This window comes from Centroberyx affinis, unplaced genomic scaffold (genome assembly GCF_046629955.1).
Source record: "Centroberyx affinis isolate AG114_WGS23_722 - 3 ecotype Tasmania unplaced genomic scaffold, CSIRO-AGI_Caff_v1 ptg003379l_1, whole genome shotgun sequence".
Classification (NCBI taxonomy): domain Eukaryota; kingdom Metazoa; phylum Chordata; class Actinopteri; order Beryciformes; family Berycidae; genus Centroberyx; species Centroberyx affinis.
The window spans coordinates 197,968-224,103 of record NW_027281368.1 but is presented as its reverse complement, the minus strand read 5'-3'; the positions used below and the strand labels follow the sequence as shown (position 1 = coordinate 224,103).

At 44.1% G+C, this 26,136-nt stretch overlaps 1 protein-coding gene across 2 annotated transcripts in view; it reads right to left on the bottom strand.

Moving 5' to 3' along the window:
• Positions 1–1,566: 1,566 nt before the first annotated feature.
• Positions 1,567–26,136, bottom strand: part of LOC139660752 (anosmin-1) — a 37,545-nt gene continuing 12,975 nt past the window's right edge. Inside the window, exons 3-14 of one of the 2 annotated variants that reach the window (XM_071538970.1) lie at positions 19,469–19,531; positions 18,954–19,176; positions 14,792–14,976; positions 14,282–14,411; positions 11,678–11,883; positions 9,363–9,507; positions 8,534–8,680; positions 6,363–6,451; positions 5,041–5,212; positions 4,368–4,588; positions 3,522–3,663; positions 1,567–2,881 (exon numbers count right to left, since the gene is read on the bottom strand). In XM_071538970.1, coding sequence (XP_071395071.1) covers positions 2,823–2,881; positions 3,522–3,663; positions 4,368–4,588; positions 5,041–5,212; positions 6,363–6,451; positions 8,534–8,680; positions 9,363–9,507; positions 11,678–11,883; positions 14,282–14,411; positions 14,792–14,976; positions 18,954–19,176; positions 19,469–19,531 — 1,782 coding nt within the window. In that variant the 3' untranslated portion in view covers positions 1,567–2,822. The remainder of the gene's footprint in view (positions 2,882–3,521; positions 3,664–4,367; positions 4,589–5,040; positions 5,213–6,362; positions 6,452–8,533; positions 8,681–9,362; positions 9,508–11,677; positions 11,884–14,281; positions 14,412–14,791; positions 14,977–18,953; positions 19,177–19,468; positions 19,532–26,136) is intronic. The other variant, XM_071538971.1, reaches the window with a different exon arrangement.

The following is a 26,136-nucleotide window of genomic DNA, read 5'->3' as shown; positions in this document are numbered from 1 at the left end:
TCCTTTTCTTTTATGTCCTCGGAGACTTGGACGTCTTGCAACGTGCCTCAAAGGAGGCTGGAGGCCCTTTGTTTTGAGGTTTTCACACTTGAGGGCCGTGGTATTTGGTGTGTGTAGAGAAGGACTGTGACAGCCTGAAAGGGAGAGGGGCTGGGCTGGCTCACAGAGAAAGAAGCCTTGGCTAAACACTGGCCAGGCTCCTGGAAAAGAGAGGGGGGATTAGCGTGCACAGACCGAGAGGAACTAATCTCCTGTGACATAATAGAACTGTACATAAACAACATCCCTGAGAAGTGAGTGGCGAAGCACTGAGTGACTGAAGAGGCAGGGTGTGTGAAAACCAGGACTCAGAATAATGTTGCTCCCTGTGTAAAACGGTGGAGATGAGACCAGATCTCAACCATTCAGAAATCTGGACGTCTTTGGAGTTACAACAGACAAACACTGGCACATATGAAGAGGCCAATATCACACATATAGTACATATACTTATGGATACACCCCACCATCTCCACACACACACACACACCCAAACACAAACACAGCACAGGATTTCTGCATTTCTGCATTGCATTTAACATGGTCATATTTGTGATATTAAATGAACAAACAGTGATTAACCTCTAATAGCAGAATAGAGAATTGAGTCTTTACTAGTATCACATTGCCAGAGTATTTTGCAGTTTGGGGAAACTAATTGTCTTGTAGTTTTTCCAAGGTAAGACAAGTAGGGATTTAAGTCTGAAACAAGAGTACGGCATTACAACATTAGGCCTAACCAAGAGCCAACATCTTTTTTTTTTTGGATGTCCAGCACCAACCAGGCAAATCCAGGCAGAAAGGTAGAAACCATCCAGTTACAAATACCTTGTAACTGGTGTGAATCCTCAGATGAGCTGGGTGAGGGAAGTGGATGAGTTGCTCTTCCCTTGAGCAAGGCGCTGAACCACCAGCTGCTCCAGTGGAGATTTGCTCAGTAGTAACAGTACAAGACTGAAGTAATGCCTTCAGGTGTAAGTGTATAAAAAAAGTCAGTTTATAAAAAAAATCAACTTGTTTGGTTACATACATGTTAAAACATGTGGATGGTATAAGGGTGTGTAGCAGACCAATGCACTATTCAACACTATTCTGTATTCACTCCTTACAGCATTATGTTTGCTAAAAAGACTATCATCTGAAATATACAAATAACCCAGCTTGAGGTTTTAAACCCACAAATCAGATACTCCACACATAAAGGCTTAACTCGCATGGTGTCACTCTTACCGCGGCAGGCTTTATTTTCTTATAAACATTTCCACATTTCATTTTATGAGGGTGAAAGGCTGGTGAACAGTAGAGGGATTTAAAGCTTTTCAAATACACAACTACTCTGAGAAGCGGAGCGTTATGTCGAGGGGTGCCCGACCCCAGCTATGGTAAATTCACTCTGGCTGGTGAGCTAGATGACCTGTTTATTTGGACTTGCATGTCTCAGACTGCTGGACCCATCAGAGAATATGCTGCATTGGGAGTCTGGCATGATAGGTTTTACAGCCAAAATAAGCAACAGCATCTGCCAAATAGTCCGAGGCTGGGAGGAGAAGCGTGTCTATTTACTGCTCACAGCAGTTTCAATTAAACAAATAGCAAAAGGAATAGGTTAAGGATTATTTTATTACTTAGCAGTTTGTACAGTTTCTACCATGGAAAAATAACATGTAACATAAGACTGTATTTACAATTCCATTTTTACAAAATGTCTTTACAAGATTTTTTGCCGGTTCAAAAATTCGAGACTAAAACACACAAAACATACACATTCACACACATCCAAACCAAACTTTGTAATACACACATAAATAAATATAGACATTCACTGACTGTTTCACGACAAATATTTCTACAGCCAAGAACATATACAATTCATCATTTCCACACAAGTTATAATTTCATTAATAAACATTACATATTACTCCCAATATAGTTCTTTGTTAATCTGTTAATGAAATATTGCTAACATATTCAAAAGAGGTAACACAGACATTATTTCATGCCAACAGAATGCTAATGTTTGTCATGCAAAACCATTACGAGCATTCAATTTGAAGCAAGTAATTCATTTACAGTTCAAAAATCAAATGTACTACATGCAACATACTATGAGAAATATTCTGGGTTAGACAACAATGATTTTAGTTACATTATCCATCAGTACTTACTGTATGCCTAAGCGCCTTTTTAATGGGTAAAACAAAATAAATAGATGAATTTCTACTTTTCTTTCTTCATGAATAAACGATTGTTTTATAATGGCATGGCATTTCCCTCCATTTGTGTTCAAGTGTCTTCAATCAACTTGCCAATATATTTTTTTCTTTACACCATGAGCTAATTTCATGCCATTAATCAATCAAACTATGAGTTTGCTATGAGTTTTCTCCGATCAAATTCAACTGGAATTGCGAATTTGCTGTTGCTGTGTAGAATATTGATTGTTGGACCACAACAATTTGATGGTTCCTGGGTCTTATTTTTACCTGGGGTTTGATGAATTGATGAACTATGTACTAACCAGCGCAGAAAGTGAGACCTACAGTATACATTTGACTGTACAGACCAACACCCATCTGGTGACTGCAGTCGAGAGGGGTTAAGAAGGAAAAGCCTGTGTGTTGTGGAGCCTGGAGAAGAAGAAGGACCCATGTTTCATGAGCAGGGGCGTCAGTTCATGGTCTGGTGTGCTGTGTTTCTGTTTGGTTCCACACATTCCTTCCCTGATAGACAGGAGCAGAGAGCCATCGGTGCTTCTCCCTGTTGGGTTTGCCTGGTCCGGCGACTCAGTGTCTCTCTACCGATGGCTTCTGGTGATGAGAGTGGTGCTGCCGGAGTCTGGGTCCTACAACACACAACCAGAGAGAGACCCACCAAGATCAGATACCATGTTAGAGATTCATACTAAAGTAATAATCCATGACATTTTCATATAAATATGTCTGATTTGCAACTTTCCATCACCGATAGATAACCAGATACACAGGTCATGAAAGTTTTTACATCTACTACATTTGCTGTTCTAAATACCCAGTGGCTGTTAGCTCTTTCCACAGAAAATAGCACTGCTGCACAGAGAGTGATGCCTTTTACGTTTCTGGCAGCGGTAACAGCAACAGCAGTTAATAAGTAGAAGACCTGGCTAGTTAGCATGAGCAGTGATACCCGCCATGGCTGAATAGACAAAGAAAAGAGTGCCACCTACAGAAACTCAAACTGAATCAATAAAAAATCCAAGGAAAAAGACGTTACACTACTGGCTACACTGTTTGATTATGAAGTGACCAATTGGAAGTGCAGTGCAAAAACACCACAGCAATGATCGATTAGCACCAAATATGTCGCCAAAATGTAAAACAAAAAAGCATCTTGCAGATTACTACTTCAACCAAGCTAATTAAGAAACAACTCTTTTATATATTTCCAAATATCTTTAACACAGCAACCACCTGGAGCAGAACAGCTGACAGTGACTTAGTACTTACGGTGTTGAACAACTGGTAAGACACTAGGGGTCTGGAAGGTCTTGACAGTAGCAGGACCCTCCCCTCCAGTTGTTATCACCTGCACCTCCAGTCTGTAGTAGGTAGCCGGCCGCAGGTTAGACACCACAAGCAAGTTATGATCCTGCCGGAGGGGGAAGGAAGAGCACAGCGGAAAACACGCAATCAGTCCAAGTACGACAGAACATGTTTTTGAATTTGACTGGATTTGAATTTGAATGGGCTGTTGGATAAACCTGGGGAGTATCAGCTGCTGCATAGCTCTCTTTGCGCAAACCACAGACAAAAACAAAGACTTTGTTTTCATAAGACCTGTTCCCTCTCTTTTTTGCTGCCAGCCTGATAAAGCGTGTGGTGGGTGGTTTTATTTATAGATGAGCTCGGCAGGCTGGGAGGTGCAGACAGGCGGAACGTGTTGTTGATAGAGCAGATTATGTAGAATAGCGGGGTTTTCAGAGCTCTCACGGAGGATGAAAGAGGAAGGAGGGAAGGTAGATGAAAAGGTAGAGGAGGAGAACTTCCACCAGGGCACAACGCTCCCTCAGATCTCCCCCGGTGTCTGTCTGCACACCACCGCTTATCACAAGATTCATGTAAAGAGGCCACAACTGCATTATCCTTAAAACAACCTTACCATTGACAGATGCTGTAAAATGAAATGCTGAAGATAGTACTTCTTTTTCCGACAGCATGGGGCAATATCATCAGTTAAAATGTGAGTGATACTCTGACTGAGCTGCTTTCCCTGTGCTATATGGAAAAGCATACAAAATAGTCTTTACCGCATACTGACTGACAGCAATCCAATTTGAACGAAAACAGACTTACTGGAGGCAGGATCTGGGACTGGGAGATGATGCTGTTGGGCAAGCTGTTTTGCCGGCTCTCAGTGGTGACTTCAGCCCAGGTGACTTGGAAGCCTGTGATTCGCTGGTGGGGAGCCACCCGGGACACACGCCACAGGAAGTTTCCAGTGATATTCCCCTCATTGATGGAGAAGGAAGCAGTCAGATTCTCTGGCTTGGCCAAAACCTTCGGAAGCCCTGGAGCTGTTGGGAGAAAGGTGGTTTGTCATATAGAGCTGTGGTTCTCAACGTGGGGTCTGGTGGGGACCACCAGGAGTCCTTGAGGGGACTCCAGGGGGTCCCCAGCAAAATAATGAATTGTTGAACATCACCATTATTTCATTTACAATTTACGCAATTAGAGAATGTAGGAGAATGACTATTTTCATGATAGTTTAACTGTTATCTTTCTACCTACTCTGCAGATAGTCATGGAATTCTGGACAAAATCATATCTAACAATAAAAATATTCTCAGATTTGGGTCACGTCAAATGGGGGTCTGTGGCCCTAATGTGTACTAAATTAGGGTCCTTGATATGAAAAAGGTTGAGAATCACTGATATAGAGCAAGCTGCGTGAGGGCATTAATACAACAGTGTATATGTATGTATTTATAGCAGCTTATGATGTCAGAATACTAAGACAAATACTCACCTCCCTCCCCTGGGCAGGGGATGTGTTTGTGAGTCTTGCTCCGGATGGTGGCGCAGGACGGGGTGAGGAAGGTGGTGCTCTCGTCCTTGGAGCGTCTCTTGGACTTGAGCATGTGAACGGTGACTTTGTACTTGCAGGAGAACAGCAGGCCGGAGAGGTTGATGTAGTTCTCCTGAGCCAAGAAACACATTATTCAGCCCTGATGACTTTGACATGTCGCCCAGGTCAGGTCCCATGGAGCTTCAGAGATAATTAAATACACAGAGCCAGGGAGGATCACATTCCCGTTCAGGCCTAAGGAACTTGCCCCACATTACAGCACCACTTTGAACACTCACATGGTAGGGGTTAAGCCACCATTCTCCCATTCAAACTGCGATACAAATGATGATTTCTTTTACGGCTTCCAAATGTAGCACAAACACAAGAGGAACTTAATAAAAACGGGGGAGCCAAAGTGGATTCATGTGTAATTTTAAATGAGTATGGCATGTAAATCCATGTTAATGAATTCTGTGCAGCGGTCTAATACTTTACACTCATTTCAGACTTTAATCATCTATTGATCTTAACAAAACTTGCCTTTCTCATCTCTTTTCGAGGAAACAAAAAAAAAATCCTGCTGACTAGTGGATTTAGATCTTGCATTTGCAATAAAGCGGGTCTACATTAATAGGCAGCCCCAAGAGAAAGGGTGTGTGTATATTCTCTCTGATATGAAACAGCTCTGATTAAAAGTGAATGAGGCGCCGTGCTCACACACAGGGGTCTAAGAGCACAAGGCTGGAATCCTTCCCAGTGATCTATAGAAAAAGGATGTATATTTCCTAGCAACCAGAGAGCTGGTCCCCAAAGAATGCGTTGATTGCCAGGCCTCTGCCATCCTGTATCAGCCTGAGCCCAAACAGCCAACTCCCAACCCCCCCAAAACTCTCCCAACCCCCACCCAAGCCCTACTGCGCCCTAAAAGAAGCCCCATGCAGCAGCGTGGCTGGGGCTGTTGGAGGTGAATGGTCCCCCATTCCGGGAAACATTGTTTAAGTAAATGCGTTTTATTGGCCAACACACCACATGCCTGACCACACGACTGACTCATAATATTCAAAACAACGGCCAGTGATTTGCCCAGTGCAAATCCAACACAACAGGGCTTCAGACTCACTCGGTGGAGATGTTTTCTTTAGTCCTTTCTAAGCATCAGACAAAAGGTTAGGCACGTGCTTTGCATAGCACAGAGCTGCTGATCAAGCCACGGCTCTTTGCACTGCGCTGTGTGATGCGTCCCTCAGTTGGAAGGTCTGAAACAATGGCTGGAGACTAACCTGTGTGACAGATTTCTCCGGTCCCCGGGTCTCGTTGTGGCTGCAGTACTCCGGCATCCACTGGACATGGTAGCGACTCACCATGGGGTCTGGGAGCGGGAGGAGGATGAGAAGAGGGAATGTCACTCAAATAGCACCAAACGCCACAGCATACAACAAAGCACCCATTGAACATTAAATCAGATATATAAAAAAATCTCTGGTCGGATGAAATGATGGTATCTCACAAATCATAACACTCACTGTCTGAGATCTGTTCATTTAATCACTTTGATCCTATCTCCATGAAACATGCAATCGACTAGAAAAGATAAATGCAGCATGAAAAACATGGAGCATTTCCTTCTTAATCCTTGCGTTATCTTATTAACTGTGATTTTCCTGTTCCCTAGCATTTTTCTTTTGTTCACTGCAGGCCCAATCCACAACCACGGGTTTTGGGGGTTTTGCAGCCTCATCAGTGGAGCAGTAGCCCTGCCCATGCCGGGACGCCAGCTCCCGGCCACGGTCTATAGCAGCAGCATTCACTTCATTACTGTACAGTAGCGCCTCATAGGGTAATCAGCAGTGTTTATTCCTGCCATCACCCTCATCTGATTTTACTGGATTTATTATTCATTCATCTGTGTCGCTTGGATGTGAAATACTCCTCCGATTAATAATTGAGTTATGCTATGTTAGCCCCTCGGCGGGGGCCTGGGTTGTGGTGGGGAGATAAAAGGGGGCCTTTGAAGGCTTAGACACAGATCTGGCACTCGGAGCCCCTGAGCTCTTTGGAAGCAGAAGAGAGGAATTACAGGGAAGCGGGAAATTGGGAAAAAATAAACAAGATATGCTTAGCTGGGTCTGACAGAGAGGGGAAGTGGTATGTAAAACAAGAAAAAGGACATGGAAATCAGGTAGAGAACAGAGCCACAGCAGCGTTCGATAAATCATGACTGGAAGCTAGCCTCAGAAGTGCCGCCACCGCCGGACTGCTGTCTATTGTCTGTGCGTTGGGCAGACAGTGATATATTATCTGAGCCGGTGTAGAGTAAAGTTCTCTTACATCTGCCGGAGACAACCCAGAGGGCCAGGCTGCTCTGGCTCACACTGAGACAATGAGTGAGAGTTTAATCGCAGTTCAGTTAACCTGTCCCTTTTCTCCGTCACAGAAACCAGATGTCCAGGGACTCCATCTCTCCAGGCCATCTGTATGTCTGTATGCTTACAGCAGTGTAACCGGGGCTGTCAGTGTGAGCGGCAGGGTCATCCCTCAGCCCTGTGAGTGGCGGTGCCCACACTGCCTGCCCGGTCTACAAGCGAGCCACAGAAAAAGGAGCTGGACCAGGATTAGCTCCGCTCCGCAACACTGTGGTTCTGAAGCCATGCTTGACCCCGTCATCATCACTCAGCTCTCCGAGTCCAGGCCAACCTCGCTAGCAACTCTGGGCCAACATGCGGAGGTCTCACTCAATCTCTCTCTCTCTCACTCTCTCTCTCTCTATGATTCAGCAGTCGGTCTCTCCAGCTCCAGCACCAGGCCTCTCCGTTAGCCAGCCGTTGCATTCTTGACTCTGAGATGTGGAGCTTGGCTTGGGCGATGACATATATTAGTAACATAACATAGACCAGTGAATGGGACTTGACAGGTTACCCTGAGAGCACGGCTTTCAAGGTTTCCATATTTCCACTCTGGTATTAACAGAAGGGTTGGGGAATGGACGCTGCTGGGACAGGCATTCCTATAGGCTTTAACCCCTTGCGGTGTTGCGACCCGAGACTGTTTCTGTTGCTGATGACGTCAGGTCTTGTAAAACAAAATGGACTGCTTCAACGCTAATGCGAGGGCGAGGATCTATTAAATACAGCTGTCAATAAATCCCATCGCACGGCGCTGGCTCCCCGTGTTTATTGTTCTTTACTAAACAGTGGCTCCGCTCTACCAGTCCATCTGCAGGTTTATACCCATTTGCCCGGCACTCACATTACCCAGCTTTCACAAAGACACATTGTTTCATTTATTTCATCTACACCATCCGATACCACATTTACAAAATGAGTCTTCCACTGCATGAGTAACTGAACACAGAATTTATTATGGTGCACATGAGTCAAAGTGATTGATGGACATAATGGGGTGGTAATTGGATTCTAATTAAGGCTAAGAACCCATACAGTATAATGCATACCTCCCCGGTTCTTCCAGTAGACGCGGACCTGCAGCTGGCCGTCCTGGTAGAAGGGTGTGCCTACTTCGAGAGGGCCAGAGGGGCGTTTGGCCAAGGTCGAACTAACTGGGGATATCTCCTCCTTCTTTGACTTGAGCACTGATTTTGCTGGGAAGAGAAAGGAGAAATGTTTGCTGCTGTAGCTAAGACACAGCAATGACTGTTTTGTGGTAATCTCTCCAACATGGTAACGGAAACACACAATAATTTCTTTGTAAGATCACAGCAGTTATAACTTGTTCTTTATGCATAAATATGTGGTTTTGTAACTCAATGGGCAGAGCGTGGCACCAACACTGCCAAGGTTAGGAGTTCAATTCCCTCTGGAGCTGCCTGTGCTTAAAATGTACGCACTCGCGGTGCTGAGGCTTGGTTCATGCTTTGTAAACACGCAGGAGCTCCGTATGAACGCTGATGTGTTGTTGGTGCACATTGGCACTCATGTCATTCGTTTTTTCTTATGATGACTGTGTGCCGAAAACTGCAGTACTTTTTGGCACTGTAGGAACTTTCAGCTCTCCACATCAAGAAAGCAAGAAAAAACAAGAAACCCCCCAGAGAAAAAAACAAAACAAAACAAAATAAAACACCGGAATTGGTTCCTCTTTGTTCAGCCGCAATTTGACTACATGCACTCCATCACGTCCATTTCCATGTGAAGCATGAACCAGTGGTAAGGTGCTTCGGCTAAAAGTGTCCACCAAATGCCATATGTTAATACTGTGACAAAACATTACAAGTTAGACAGCTGAATGAATAACTGAATATCACCAAAAGCATCCATCTTTACCTGAGTCGTTACTCTGGCTGGTACTGAAGTGGAGAGAAGCCTTGGAGCTCTTCAGACGCACCTGTCCCCAGTAGGTGACAGCCTGCAGCTCCACGGAGTAACTGCTGTTTGCTTGCAGCCCCTCCAGATCCACCCAGCTCTGAGCCTGCGACAACAGACAACACCTTTACTGACAGCACTGCGTGACGGGGATACCACACTGTCACTTCAGCCTCCCTTCAAAGTCACCGTCCTGTCACTGTCATAATCCAATCTCGGCTCAGCCCGGCCCAGCTCGACCCGGGCCGGTGGGAAAGCCCGGGTTATTAGGAACACATGTGGGGCTGAGGAAGGTAGCATGGTGAGAAGATAGCCTTCAGGGCCTTGTGAGGGAGACGTGTTATCAGAGCCTCCCAGGGCTTCCTCACTGTGTGTTTGACTTCCAGCATTCCACCATCAGCATGAGCTTGATGAGTTCTAGTTATTGACTGTGCGTGTTTTGACATTCCTCTACCAGCAGGTTGCTTTCAAAGCCCTGAGGTGCCAAAGTGGAAACCACTAGTACATGTGTCAATAGGTGTCTGGTGTCTCCCACCTCTATCTCCTCCGTGACACATCTGCTATGCATTTCAAAAACGAATTCAGGGGAAGACTCTGTACATGTGGACTGTCTAGACAAGCCGTCTTTCTGCTCGAGTCTCTAATGAAACGACATACCGAGCAATAGGGGTATCTGTTATCAGTTCATGTTACTGTATGCATTATGCAAAAGGCTCAGAAAACTTTTTAAGGTATTTTACTGCTGGAGATATTTTGACTGGCAAAATGTACTCAGTCATGCATGAAAGACGGTGTGTGATTTATAGGGTCTATTCATACGATTTATATGCAGCTCAGTTCAATTTAAAGGAGTTTAAGAAGCCATTGTTGCAATCACCTGTCATTTCTAAGGCCTACTTGTGAACATGAATATGTTTACTTTTTTTAATCTAAAAGCAATACAAACCAAAATCAAAACGTTAAGTCTGGAGTTAATGAAAGAGAGACTCACTGGGTAAACTCTTAGGTTGCCTGTTTGTTTAAGCTTTTACATCCAAATGATATTTATCTTTTCTGATCGATTGCAAATGAAGCTTTTTATCTGATATCCCAGGCAGGAGGCCATAAAACCTCTCTAGTTTCTGGCTAGAGGAGATAGTTGTGAATGTTCCAGTATGCAAAATTAACTGTTCTATGGCATAACAAGGGTATGGACAATGTGAATATTTCCCTTTAACCATGATATTTCTATCATTAAAAATAAATCAAGACAAAACGTGATCCACCAATACCTAGGATCTTTTAAGCTGCTGTGTCCAGTTTTAGCAACACAGGCCTCACATCAGACTGAATGCATGTGTTAATGCAAAAGATAATACTTTTAGTTTTGTTTTGATGGAACAACAGCAACTATTCAACATAGTCCTCTAACTCACGATGGACCAACAGCAGATAGTTATTTTATATCTATGTGTGAAACACTGAGCAACTCTGGATTTGATATTGATGCATATTTTAACGCCAACAGACAAATTGGGGGAGTATGCTCATAATATATAATAACCACAGGACTTTGAAGCTACTCAGATCTATGTTTAATTAAAGAAATATGTGCCTTAATCTTCTCACACAATCCCTGGAGCTTTACATGTACCAGTTTGGGAATAGCAGCATTACACAATCAAAAATGCTCTGTAGGAAAAACAAAACCTCCAAAGTACAAAATGCTGTGGGATCATAACTATTCTAAATAATAACAATGATAATAACTCTGGCAATACAAATCTATATATCCAAGTAACACAGATCCCAGAAATTATGATTTATCACTGTAAATGAGGCTAAAATGAGATATTGTGTTTTCTTCCAAAGCTTAACCATTCATTTAAGGCTATTTTCCACCACTTTGAGGAAATAAAACAATGAATAGGGCATTGTGTCGATCTGTGTGTGATTGATAGCCTTGCAAGTTTACGTAATCAAATGCAACTGCCTTTCCATGTTTATCTTTTTTTTCCATTGTGGGCCTGTGGTTGTTATTTACAGTGATGTGTTGAGGCTGGAGGAGGAGAGGCCGAGATGAGCTTGGAAGAGACCCAGCAGTCTTAGAGAGAGAGAGAGAGAGAGAGAGAGAGAGAGAGAGAGAGAGAGAGAGAGAGAGAGAGAGAGAGAGAGAGAGAGAGAGAGAGAGAGAGAGAGAGAGAGAGAGAGAGAGAGAGAGAAGAAAGAAAGAGAAGAAAGAAAGAAAGAAAAAAAGAGAGAACACATCAGTAAGACAGACAGGGCAAGAAGATTACCCCGTTGGTGGTCTTTCTCCGCTTCTTCTTGGACGGCACCATGGACTTGCCGGGCACAGTCCAACTCCAGAACACTTTGTAGTGATGGATGGGGATGTCGGGCTCCTCTGGCAGGGTCCAGTTGAGACGCGCTGTCACCAGGCCTTCCTCACCCAGCGTCATGTTGGTGACACGCAGACTGGTTGGGCTAGGAGGGGCCGATGGATCTGAAGACATAGCAACAACGAGCAACAACACAGTCAGTCGTACCAGATTTGAATACATCTGTGGACATTTAGGGAGCAGTAAGTGGAACTGAAGACAGAGAGGGCCTCTGGCTCGAATATGTGACAAATATTAGGTCCAGGCTGTTTTTGCAAGTATAATTTGAGGTCGAATGTATTACAAGCCAGGACACCTTTCACCACTTCAGAGAGCTTTGCGTTGCAGCTGAAAGCAGGGGGGGCAGTATGACGGTGTGTAAAGTAATTAGTCGTCCATTGACAATCTGTCATGAGATGTTATGACAGGTGTCATGTCATGTCTATGACAGCGTTTGGCAGGACGGAGATCGCAGGTCAGGGGTTAACAAACACATGCTGCTCACTTGGGCTCCACACTCGCATTCCATCTCTCTCCGGTACAAGTAACAAGTTATGTGTGTTGTAGTGTGTGCGTGTGTGTGTTCGCGTGTGTGTCTCAAGTAAGGCTGGTTCTGAACCTATCCATATGGGCTGTGACCCAGCCTGCTGCCGGCTGCCGTGTGCAGTGCTGATGTCAGCCTGGTGGAGGAGGAGAGGCAGGGCCAGATGCCAGACCAGAGGGAATAGCCCCGTAATGAGAAAATGATCCGCACCACAGCACAGTTAGCTCGTCTCCCCTACCCACTCCCACCTGAAACACATTTAATCCGGTCCAAAAACACAATTGGACGCATCGGTTCACCATACCAGCTGATGTTGGCCGCACAAGATAAATAAGCAGTCAGTTCTTACAAATTGCCCTAACAAAGTATGGTAGTGCAAAATTGCAATCAGATGACATGGCCATACTATGTAAATAACAATGGCATGACAGAATGGCCAGGAGCTCATCAAATCCATGACAGCTCCCATCAATCTATCAACGTTCTGGCACTGATTGGCCTGATTGCGGATCGGTTTCCACCCCTGCAGCAGAATCCTTTTCCCACCTGGTGTCTGGCTCTGTCAAGACAGCCATCCACAACGCTCTGGGGAGCACATGTACGACTAAGGACTGACAGAAAAGGTCAACACGCACACACCACCAAACACGCTAATACTTTTTTGTCTTTGGCACAGGTTTTTGGCATTTGGCACAGGATGGTGAGTCCTCCAGGACCTTTGCCAATGCTCCACTAGTAAACAGCTGTAAGTTGTATCTATCTATATTAATAAAGTACATCTGTTTAGTAAAGTCTATTGATGCTAAATGCACATTAAACAGTTGAAAAAATTGAAATTTAACCGTAAGTGATCCCTGCAACACAAAGGCTATTTTAAAAACTATACTTCTGTGTTGTGAGTACAATAAAAATTCAGGCAACACTAGAACTCACGGCTGCATCCTGTGCCATTTCATCTCAATATAACTGAACTGGTGGGCACATGGTTCTGCCTCTACATGTCAAACAAACACACACTATCTGATCTAGATCAGATGAAATCTAGACATGATATTACATTCATAAACCTGTAATCCCTGGGAAACACATAACAATCGGCCACAGCTTTAACAAATGCCATCTGCAGCACTATACAGCTATTTAGTGTCATTCAACATCGAACATGCAGGGGAGGGGAGTCGAGCAGCAACATGGGCTGCCATCAGAACTCACTAATCTGTGGCAAAGATCTGAAGTGCGCCTACGTTACCTCATTCCCTCTGGAAGCTAGACAACACTTGCATTCATTTGAAACCTGCAATATCCTGACTAATTCAGACATATTACATTTTATACGACTGTAAAGAGGGGAAAACCCCTCCTTTGAAGACATAAATGAAGATCTGGTTGCAACACAGAAAAGAAATGTTTTGCGCACCCAGTCCTTTCTCATTACTTGCATTCTGCTTGGCCTCAGCATGAATTACTATTTCCATTTAGTTCATTGGGCAAGTGTGCAGAAACTGTGGTGGAGAAATGCTGTAAGTAAATCTGATTGAGGGTTCAGGTTAACAAGGTAGTAAAAATAACTCAAAGGTTTATATAAGGTAATGATGAACACATGAATCCAGGCACATTTTAGGCAGTGTGAACAGCATTAAGAATCAAAGTCATAAATGCATACTTGACTTCACTGATCATATTCAGTATATAAACAAGTAATTTTAGTAAATGTTTGATTAAATGCATGCTCTGTTGACATGCAGCTGGAGTATGCACTACACAATGACTGTTTAGATGAATATAAATGGGCCACAATATGCATTACTGAGTCAAATCAGGTTTTAAAACTCTTTCCCAAACGCTCCACCTGTTCCAAGGTCTTAACCATAACAAATGGAGGGCATTGGGTGTCAAACAGGAACTTACACTCAAAGCAAGGCCACACACACACACACACACACACACACACAAACGCGCATATGCACACACGCACAGACCTCTGGAGGAGCGGAAGTGTTTGCTAGGGGCGGTGAAGCCGCGGGTCCCATGGACATTGACTGCAGCCACTCTGAACTGGTACCATCTGCTGGCTCTGATGTCAGCCAGTTGGACGCGCTCCTCTGCAGTCTGAGGGACAGATGGGGAGAGAGCAAACCACAGGGGTCAGGGTTCACGCCGGGTCACAGCCCCATGTGAGTTTGCTGCCACATCAGTCATCTGTGTGTTTCTCTTTGCCAAACTTTCAAAGACATTGTGACTGTGAGGAATGTGCAACCGTGTGCAACAGTCTGTCAGCGCAGTGCAGCACTTTCACAGCTGTAGCATGTGGCATGCTGTGACATGTGAAGCTGAAATTTCATACAATGATACGAATACCAAATGTCTGATCAAAAGACTCACACAACACAATTTGATGAGATCTAGATCCAAATTTTCTATCACACAGAATGAGCTTTTCAGAATTGTGTGTGTGTAAGGTGTATGGTGTATAGGATAAGGCACCCTACCTGTGCCACAGTCTGCCACTCGGTGGCATCATCCTCGCTGGGATGGATGCCATAGTTCCAGCGGCGCTGCACCACATAGAGGACGGGCTCCACAGAGATGTTGAACTTGGAGGACCAGCGGATCTCCAGCTGACCCGACGGCTGCTCCAAGAACACCAGCTCTTTCCTAGGCTTCAGCGGGACGCCTAAAAGGAAGGAAGGAACACATCATCGTAACATCGCCACTGTGTGGAACATTTTAGGTGAACCTCAACATGAAAATTGTTATTTTTCCTAACAACCTCTTGGTGATGGCGACTTAAAGAGATAAATGACACCATCATAGTTGGACAGTTACGGACTCGACAGCGAGACATGACATCACCGCATTAGATGGAGTACATGCTGTGGGTCAACGGCATCGTCTTTCTGCTGTGACAGATTGTGATGTTCCCTGGCTAGAGAGATAGTGTTTTAGTAGCTGTGCTTCTTAGCGATGATATAGATAGTTAGCATCTAGGTATGTAAGATGGTGCTCATAACGTCTTTCTCTTTCTTTCTCTCATACAAACCCACACACTAAATACACAAGTGCACACACACACGTATACATGTACAATTCATTTGCATCATTGCTCCTCATATTCAGCCCATTCAGTCTCAGTCGATGTGGCCATGTGCAATAAATTAGAGATTTATTAAGTGCAGGACTGAACCAAATGTGCAGCCAGGACAGATTGACTCTCTCTGCTGGATTTATTACAGTTGAGACGTAGTGAGTTGTTGATTGAGCGGCGGGCACAGTGATAATGAGATGGAGATTGGAAAAGCAAGTTTGGAAGTACAGGAGGAGGCTGAATACATCCCATGGTTCTCAATAAATCTCCTAGCACTTCAGACCATTATGTTGGACCTCTGTCACTGAGCAGCAGCCCAGCGCTGCTCTGCATTTATAAACAGCATCAGCACAAGCTCAAGGCTACCTCAAGGCTTGTCTGTAAACAACATAATCAAGAGTGTGTTTTGTATGCAGGGCGTTTGATCTAGTTATATCTCCATTCACTCTTTATACAGGGCATGTAAAAGTGATTGATTGATGCTCATAAACTCCTGGAAGATGGAGGAGGTTCCCTTCGCCACATGCATATGGAGTCAGTATTCTGTTTTGTCCCACAGATAACAGCTTTCTGCACACCAACAGCTGGGGGTCATTGTGCTGTGGTTTCACAGCTCCACAGTAGAGTGTGTGTGTGTGTGTGTGTATGTGTGTGTGTGTGTCACATCTCCTGCGCAATAACGAACATCAACAGTACCACAGCATTCCTCTTCCCCCTCTGTCTTAACTCATCTTCCCACAAAGTCACACAAATACTCCTGCAAAGCACAAACCATAGCACACACACACACACACACACACACACACACACACACACACACACACACACACACACACACACACACACACACACACACACACTTTCTCCCTTCCGCAATGTGTGGGAGGGTAACTCTCTCTCAGCTTGCTCTTTCCAAAGATAACTATTGGGTCATGTTTGGTCCAAGAATCATACAGCATTCGCTTTTCAATGGCCACACGCTTACTCCATGCTCTCCAAACCATGATGCAACTCCTGCTGAACCTCGATCAAGAGTGCAGCGTCCATTCATGTCTTACTCATTCCAACAATTACACTCCAGGATTATAATTCTCAATACTCACGCACATACTATCATAATGACTGCTGTAATTACAGGGGTTGAGGAAAATTTGCAAATACTGCTTTCACATGAATGTGGCACGATGGCTTCCCGTAAACCAATGATAGCTGACGGACTGACTGACTGACTGACTGACTTGTTCTGACAGTGTGAGTATATACAACTCTCACTGCACTTCGTTTCATCCTGCCATCCACCGTAAAGCCGCACGGTGCTTTTGATCAGTAAACAGGCATTACAAGTGGAGATCCATGACATGCAGTGCTGTATCTTCCAAGGGATGTAGTCTGTAAGATCAACAGACATTCAAACAAATAAATCTAGAGAGGGAGAGGGAGAGGGAGAGAGAGAGCGAGAGCGAGAGCGAGAGCGAGAGAGAGAGAGAGAGAGATTCATATGAATATGAATATGAAAATGAAAATGAAAGAAATGGAGAAGCCTAATAACCCACTTTTTGGCATAGATAAAAATACAGAAAGAAGCATAATATTCATATAAAGTCATAATGTAATATAGCACTAGTAAAAACTCCATAATTGGGACTCTCAAACCCTGGAAAGTCTCATTAATTTTGTACAAATCTGAAACAGCTATCTCTTCAGCTAAATCTTATTCGAGGCACACCTCCGCGAACACATATTTGAAAGGGAGTTAGAGAGTAGTGGATGATGTGTAATAGTGTCAAACTCTATTGATGTAAAGAAAAGAAGAGCCTCGGTACACATGGAACAAAAGCCCAGTGGGGGTCCGCTGTCTCTATGTTCAAAAGACAGAGATCACAAAGATTGCTGGGGTTTTTTTTTGTTTTTTTCCATCAGCCTGCTCTTTCAGGGACATACACATAGGCTGGGGACCTTAACCTGCGCACACGCACACACACACACACACACACACACACACACACACACACACACACATCTGAGAGTGATCTCAGCAGGGGAAACGCTCCATTTCTCCCCGCTTGTGTTGGCTAATGGCTTCCAGCATTATGGATCATCATCCCCAAGACTGAATACACACTTGTGCACACATAGAAACAATTACGCTCTTCAAACCATGAGCAACTAATTAGACCTTTAACACTGAAGACTAGGACGGGAATTCTATCAGGACTTTCACCAAACTGCTAAATGGAATTATGTGTAAATCTAGTCCTGACAGCGATCCATCATGAACTCAGTGTTTGGACTAACTCAGCGGCTTAGCCGTCTGATTTGAAGGTCTCTCGCTAAGGTGAATGGTTTTCATTGACTGGATCCCTGTATTGAACTTTTCAAGGATATGCCTCCTTTCATCTCGCTCCATCAATGCGCTGTTCATCTCCTGACCATGACATTCACAAAGAATTCCCTCCACATTTATCCAAAGCATATATAAATACTAACATATTCAAGGTGCACACACTCAAGCTCAAACTCACACGCTCTAGCCTCTCCCAGCCAAACTCACGCATAGTAAGTACGCAGACTTGCGCACATGCTTACACGTACACAGTGCACTTCAAAGCATTCACAGCTATGTCACTGCAGTGGTTCAAAGCTGAATTCAGACTCTCATCTTCCACTGAGCTCACTTCAACATCTCCAACTTTGTTATGGCCTAAGGCTGCCAGCAATTGTGTGCCGATATTGTATATAGTGGAGTTCCAACTCCCATCTCCAAGTGCAGAGACTGTAAGTCCTCTCGCACAATGGCTCGACGCCCTCAGAACATCGGGCCGCCTTGGGCACTGCTATTAAACCGTTTTACTGGAGTGAAGATTCCTGGGTACATCTGCGAGTCTGAAAACCCTCAAGCTTATCCAGAATAATTTAAGACTGAGTAAATATAATTTACATCAGAAACAGTATGAGGAATGTGTGGGTGAAATAAAAAAAAACATCAAAGTGCTTAAATAAAGATTCATGATGAGACTTTCTAGTATGCTGTTGTCTAAAATGACTAAAACACAATCCACAATTGGTGTTACTGAGATTTTAAATTCCTGTTTCTCAGAGAGGGATTAAGAGGTGCAACGCTCTCTAGTTAATCACATTAAAAACATGATTATATCTAAAATGTGATGTTTTTAATAAGGTTAACAACTAAAGTTTGGTTAAGGACATTTTTCATTAAGAGAGTGTTGCACCTTGTAATCCCTTGCAATGTAGTTTCATGTAAGGTAGCACCTCTCCCTCTGATTGCTTGTGTGTGATTCTTTTCCACAAAATCAATGTTTCTCCCACTTTGGATTATCCAAAACAAGGGCGTTGAAATTTAAGTAATTAAAAATTATATTATATTGTATTGCAAATCACAAACTTCACTATTATTACATTATTCTAATGTTTAAACCAGTTTTAGACTTATTCTACATCACTCACAGCATAGTAATACAAGAATGGTAGAGAGGTATTTTGGGTGGTAGTACCCTTCCATTCTAAATCATCCAAGCAGGAGTTAGCTAACTGGGCTGCAGTATTACCCTTGTAGAGGTTCTTGGGCAGCTGGCAGGTGTGGCCACAGCCATTGGAGCAGCACTTTTTGACAGCTGAACACTCTCCATCCTCCTCACAGCTCTCCACACAGGCTGCTGCGAAGCCACTGGCCTTTTCTGGGGCGGGGCAGTCTCCCTGCTTCACTCCCTCAACCGACTTCAGGAACTCGCAGCTCGTCAGACACTCGTAGTGCTTCTTGGGAAAGAGGGGCTAAGGGTAGGGGGAGGAGGAGGAGGAGAGGAAAAATGTATGTCAGATTGCAAGCAGGCAGCTCTGTGAGCTAACAGGGATTGTCCTGTTTACATTTCAGCTTATGACTCACTGGAGTGGCGAGTAAATTAAACAGCTTTGATTCAACCTTACAGAGAGTGCCATTACTCTACAGAAAAAGACTCACTTCACACTCCTCTCAAAGTTTCCTCTTATTGAATTTTCCCACCAAGTATGAAGAACTCAAACACTTGAGTCTGAGGCAACCATGGTATTTGTGGTGGTGACATACCTCGCATAAATCCTGGCACTGATTTTCCTTCAGGTCCCAGGATTCCTTGCAGGGCTCCAGGCACTGTGAAAAGGAGAAGGGTGTCAGTTCTTCAAAGAAGCAGCCACATCAAAGAGCCGCTGCTCTAGAGATGGTGCTCTCTGTGCTCTGCCTGACAGGCACCTCACTCAGCCACTTCCCCTGCACATTCACCACAATAACCAGTCACACCTCTTTGTTACAGATGCCCCGCATACCTTCAAAGAACATAAACAATCATCGACAAAAGCAGACACGGGCCAAAGGGGTTGTTGCTTGTGAACAGAGACAAGCACACTGTTGCCCTGTCTCTAGAACGCTACTGATGCTTGGGTTTTGTCTGTTTCTGGCCCTGACAGATTCCCTCTTCAATGCCCCAGCACTACTTACCCCCGTACCCCCCACACCCCATCCTCTTACAGCAGCTTCTCCTCCTCCTCCTGCTCATGTCTGGACCTGATACAGTCTGGCACTGGCACCCAAACTCCCTTCTCTGTACCACGTTGAGGAGAGAGCGCTTAATAGATGATACACCCAGTTTAATGTTCTTGGGATTCCCTTTTTAAACACGTGGAACTTATTTACTGGATGTTTGGCACCGGCACAGGATGAAAGCAAAGCCTCAGTGTGAGTGTAGCTCAAAGTCATTTTGCCGAACCTAATGGATGATAAAATTGAAAATGAAAATTTACCAATCTGGTCAAATTCCTCTCGCTGTAAATAAAACAACTCACCCTCAACAAATCAAATTCAATAAAGCCAAATGTAATAAAACGAAAGTTCATGCACGTCCAGTAGAATCAGGCAGATGCCACCGCAGTGAAGGGCATGTGTTCAGATGGGACTGAGCAAGACTGGGGGCTTATGTGCTCCCACTGCTGGCCGCAGAGAGAGCCAGTGTGAAAGGAGAGGAGCGAGCTCCCACAGTGAAACCACTGCTGGGCTGCTTCTGTGTAGCACTGGGAGCAGCCCAAACCACACCAACCAGAGACCTGCCAAAGTCATTCATTCAACTCCATTCAATTTAGACTCCTGCACCAGCTACAGTTCGGAGGCAAGGCACAGCAGTAAACTTTCAACAGACTCCCCCGCATTCTTCATCTGGGAAAGTCCAATATGTTGGTCGGCGGGGGGGCATCTATGATAGAGTAGATATGGAGAGCTGCCATCACTCTCCATAAGCGCAGGAGTGTTGCTGAGGTGAACTTAAGGCCACAAAGTGAATCAATCTCCTGAAAGTAGATTATCAGAACAATATGTAATGTTATGTAAGGTACACTACAGTTTGTACAGAATGCACCCACATCTCAGCGGTTGAACGAGGACACCTAGAGAGTGTATCAAACACAGTGTTGATGTAAGAAACTTCACATCTCAGTCAGGGAGCCAAATCGTTATTTATGAGTCTTTAATTCGCTCATTAGCTAGCTCTGTCGTTATTATGCCATTGCCAGTGAAAAGTTTATTTGCTTTTTATGGAGTGCGGTGGACGGGCACATGATGAAACATAAACCTGGCTTCTGGAGGAACATGCTGCAATCAGGACCATGCGCTCGCCTGCCAGCTCTCAATTACACTCTGCGTTGAGTTTCTCTGTTCGCTCTCTGCTCGCTCAGTCTCGCCTCGGCTCCTGAAGGAGCGCTGCCCGGACACTCAAGTGTTAAACAGCAGGCTCCTCATAGAGAGAGGGTGGTGGAGCTGCTGGAGGAGAGGTATTTTCTTAATTACTTCATAGGAACATATATCTCTCCAGTGATATAAAGTGAAGTGCCAGAGTGAACATTGGACACCTTGGAGGAAAAGCAGTGAGTTATGACAGCCGAGTGTTCCAAAAGAAACTACTGTGGGTTCTACAGAGTAGATCAGGTAAAACCACTGTAACACTTTAAAGAGGTTTAAGATGACATATGAGCAAATATGCTAAGTCCAAAGAGTGCCTCACAGTCCGTAGAGTCTTTGCAGTTTATCGTCCCCTGCTTTTAATACTATTGTGACCTTATGGTATCATTACTTCGGTCTCAATCGAGTCCTCTGAGGGTTTCGCCTGAGGCAGGAGATGGGCAGTAGCAGCAACCTCAGCACCCAGCCTCTCACGAGCGCCGTGCTGGAACAATGAGGTGTCGAGGCAATGACTTGTGCCGCACCAGAGTGTCCAAAGGAAATTCTGCCGGCAGACGCACATGCTAAAGCCCCCAAATCCCTTCTACAAATCACTGAACATACACGCATAAGCCGGGGGATCAAGCTCATTTTCCTCATTGAAAGATCTTGTGTGCATGGAATGAATGCATTCCATTGGCTTTTCTTAAGGATGGGTCCTTTTTTTCTGGTCCACCACAATCACAACTATACAGAAAGTGAAAATAGAATCATGGTTACCTCAAGATGCTCAAGTTTGCGTGCCAAGCAGCTTGAATTAAGACAGCGCATTGCATACTAAGGAGATTGCAACACAGATCAGAATGTTGGCTGTGTGTTTAGTGATGTCTAACCCACTCAGTCAGCGGGTGTTTTATTAACTCTTCAGGGCGAAGGTTTTCACATAACAGAAATGGGCAGACTGCTGAATGCTAATAGGAAGAATGAATGTGATAACTTTGAAGAATTTTGAGTGGGAGCGTTGTTTTTTGTCGAATGAGTGGCTATGTCATAAAAGGTAATCATAAAAAAAAAAGATAAGCGTTTGCGTCGTGGCAGTGAGAGCTCTCTGCAGGTGTGCTGATAACTGACAATCTGTCAACGTTGCTCCCCAGCCACACCCACAACCTGACATTTAAGTAGGGAAGGGGAGGTCTGATGACAGATGTCTTGCCAAAGCAAATAGGACGGCTGTATATAATTACAAAGGTGCTCTCATCAATCAAAAGCCTGATTCCTATTTATACAGTTTGAAGCCGAATCCCCCCAAAAATATCAGCTGCTGTGAATCTTCAGTCCAAGGCATAGTCCTGACGAGGAGATCTAATCTGGGAAAAGGCATGGGACTCAAGTATAGAACATAATTGGGCTGGACATAGTGTATCTGCTTAGCTTGGGTGCCAGTCTATGATTCTCCCTCAAGCAAATCTCTCAGGCTGGCAACAGGCTCCGATCAGTTTGAATAGCAAGAGTATGCATCTAATTATCGCATGAGTTGTTAACATATTTCTGTACAAATTTCAACAAAAAGATGTCAAATGTTTTTGCTCTCAGATGTAAACAAGAGCATGGGCTATTTCTATGGACTTGAGCTGTTAGTTAGCAGTCCTTTAACAAAAGCATTTGTGCTGCTGATTTCCCCTTTGTCTTCTTATCTTCCTCCCCAATAGTGACACATTCTGCATGGTTAAGTAGGACCATCCATAGGGGTCTTTCACTCCCCATTTCACGCTGTAATAAAACGCAGCAGTTGTTACTCTGGGGGACCCTGAAAGGCATTCTGTGGGGCCGATGAGAGAGTCAGGCTGAATGGCAGCCAATGCCACAGCCCGTCTTCACTTTGTCACGGCTAGGATGAAGCAGAGGGGAGGTGGGTGGGTGTGTGGGGGGGTGAAGAGAGGCGAGATGGGGGGAGGAGAGGCAAGGGAGAGGAGAGGGAGCAGGAGAGGACGGCTGTACATCCTAGAACTAACTCTCTCTCTCTCTCTCTCTCTCTCTCATGGTTATCTCTGTCCATCGTAAAAACTGCTCACTTCCCCAGGGGAGTAACTGGAACAACATAAACTATGAAAAAAGTGTATGTATAAAATGTCACAGAAGTGTTTTGTTTCAGTTAATGAAGCATGAACTGCTACCAGTCGAGATTGCCCCAGGCTTAACAATACACAGTGTAGACATAATAAAAGATGGAGCATAATTCATACTAACGCAGATGACATTTTCCCATATTGCCTCAGCATATTTGTACAATCACAGGGAGATGTGTGAGTAACTTCAGCATAACAACTCCCGTTATTTTGTACATGTTCAAATTTATCAAACACAAAATGACATGCCATTACTACATGTGGCTACCTGTGCTTTCCCTGCATCTACAAATTCTGCTCAAATGTCAGCCGGACCTCAGCGGTAAGTTTTCTCTCTATTATCCGGTAAAATAAGAGATGGATCCTGGGAGCTGAACCGATCGATCCCGGCCGTGAAGTTCAGTGTCAGGGCCGAGTGGTGCCAGCAGATATTTACAAGGTGCCTTTGTTGCCCCTGGGAGGCAGCTGCGGCACCCTGCTCCTCTGGGAGAGCCAGATATGGAGGAATCTCTGTTGTTGATCACACACAGTAAATCTCACCTCCTATCTCATCGAGTTATGGCTATTTTCTGCTGCCCCGGCGCTTTTCACGCTCCCAATGACCAGACTCAATTACTCTGGCAGCTCTCAGTTTGCCGCTCATATCTATCGACCCAATCCAGGAGCCAGTCACCGGCCCTGCTCTCTCCTTCACAGCGACACACACTTACTCCCGTCTGCTGCGCGTATTCACTCACTTCACTCACTCTATTTCACTTTTATTCCCCTGTCGACTCCTCTCGCTACTTCCCCGGTCTCTTCTCATTTCTTATCAGTTCTCTTCTCTTATTTCTCCTTTCTCCAACTTTCATTCTCTCTTACTCTCTGTCTCTCTCTCTTACTCCTTCTCTTTCTCTCCCTCAGTTCTCAGAGGAAAGCCACTATGTGGACCATTAGTCTTGATGGTTTTCCTGTCTTCCCCACATTCTCCCTCATTCTCATTCACGGCACAGGCCCTACTTCAAACTGCATTAAAGAATTCAAAGTCAGCTTGATTTCCATCCGCATCCATATTCAAGTCAAGCCTTTTATTTCAACCATGTCCTTAAAATCTTATAGAAACAGGAAATGCGTGACAGGCCTGAAAAAAAAAAAAAAAAAAAAAAAAAATCAGCTTCGGAGTTGCCTCTCCACTGATGCCCAGTGGGACTATCATTACAGGCTGAATTTAGTATGTCTAAAGTTGAAACATATTTCATCAAGTGTTGGAGCTGTGATCTGAATAAGTATAAAATCATATGCTACTATTAATGCTTTCCAATATCTGTCTCCGGCTTGCCATTAAGTTTCACAGGACTGTAAAAATGTAGCAAGTAAATCAGGAAGAAGATATGCCGTCCTGAGCTGCTATAAAGTCTAGACACACTGTTTCCTCAACCTTATGCGACCTTATAGTGCTTAAAGTCCATGAGATATCATGTTTTGGCTTTCAGTGCTGCCATAAAGCAGCACAGGTGTGTGTCGAGAGGACAGTGGGGTGGATCAGGTAGATCAAAAAGGCAGATTAACAGTGTGCTGACTTGAGATGTGAGTCTGCAACTCTATATGCAGCAGGCACACAGGGACAGACACACACACACACACACACACACACACACACACATATTTCTGATAAACAGCAGCAGGACCTTGCTTATATGAATGTCACACTTTGAACAGAGACGGAAAGATGGATTAAAATATGTGGCAATGTGAAAATTTATTCTATTCATTGTGTAGAATTGTTGGAATTGTAATTATAATGTTACACATGCAACTATAGGACCTATTTAACAGCACAAGCGTTAATGGAATATGAATGGATGTTTCATATACAGAATAAGCTTTCGACTGATATTTCTATACATTTCAGTGTCCTGAACACTTAATTCTCTGGTGACGACCATTACAGCGGATAAATAAAGTTCTACTGTAGTGGCTACTGTGGGGTTTTTTTCTATTCTGCAATTACCTGAGCCTCTGCAAAATAATGACAAACCCACATGGGTCTGTCAGCGGAGGATGTGCTGTATTCCGGGACAGTGAAGACGACAGTTACAGCATGTTGGTGTCTCTGGGCTCTGTTTGCTCTCTATGCTGATGTCCTGGAGGTACATGACACCCTTGTGGCAGGAAATCTACGTGTGGAGCAATTGGTGGCTAGTCTCCCACATATATAAATATATATATTCAAGTATATATCTGTCTTTATCACTGTCATAGCTCATCTGAGGAAGGACAAGCTGTCTGCTAGAAATACATCATCAGGATCCTGCAGCAGCTGTGAAAAAAATGAAATTTCCCATGTGTTTTAACCATGTCAGCTGTCCTAAAATGGAGAAACTGGATATACAGGGTTTCTATAGGATACAGACAGCTTGCTCTATTTCTATTATTTGAGCAACCCATCAATGACACAGCTTTTTGTAAGTACAAGTAGTTATGTGTTAAGCAGTTTCTGCTGTTTGCTGTCAAGCTCCAGCTGTCAAACCAAAAAATCTGCTTCGTGGCTACATCCAATAGAGCGCATACTACAGATAATAGAGCAATAAAAGGTGCAATTATCATCATTTTAGCCAGAACTAATTAATTCAGACTAAGATGGATGCGGACTTCGTTCAATTTCCCTTACACAAGTTATGACATATTTTTCCAAATCTCTACTTTACAGCCTTGAGCGGGAAGTATGCCAGTGTCATAATTCTTTCATGTTTACAACCAACTAAAACAGTGTACTATTCCAGCTCTAATGGGGTGAAATGAAATGTACACGGTTGAAGACTTTCTATTTTGCTTCTCAAATCGGGGTAGGAGACTGTGAGTGACCTAGCAGGTGGTGTCACAGACATTCTTTGAGTATCACTTTAATTATTAATTTAAATGCAGTTGAGGGTGCAGACAACAAAG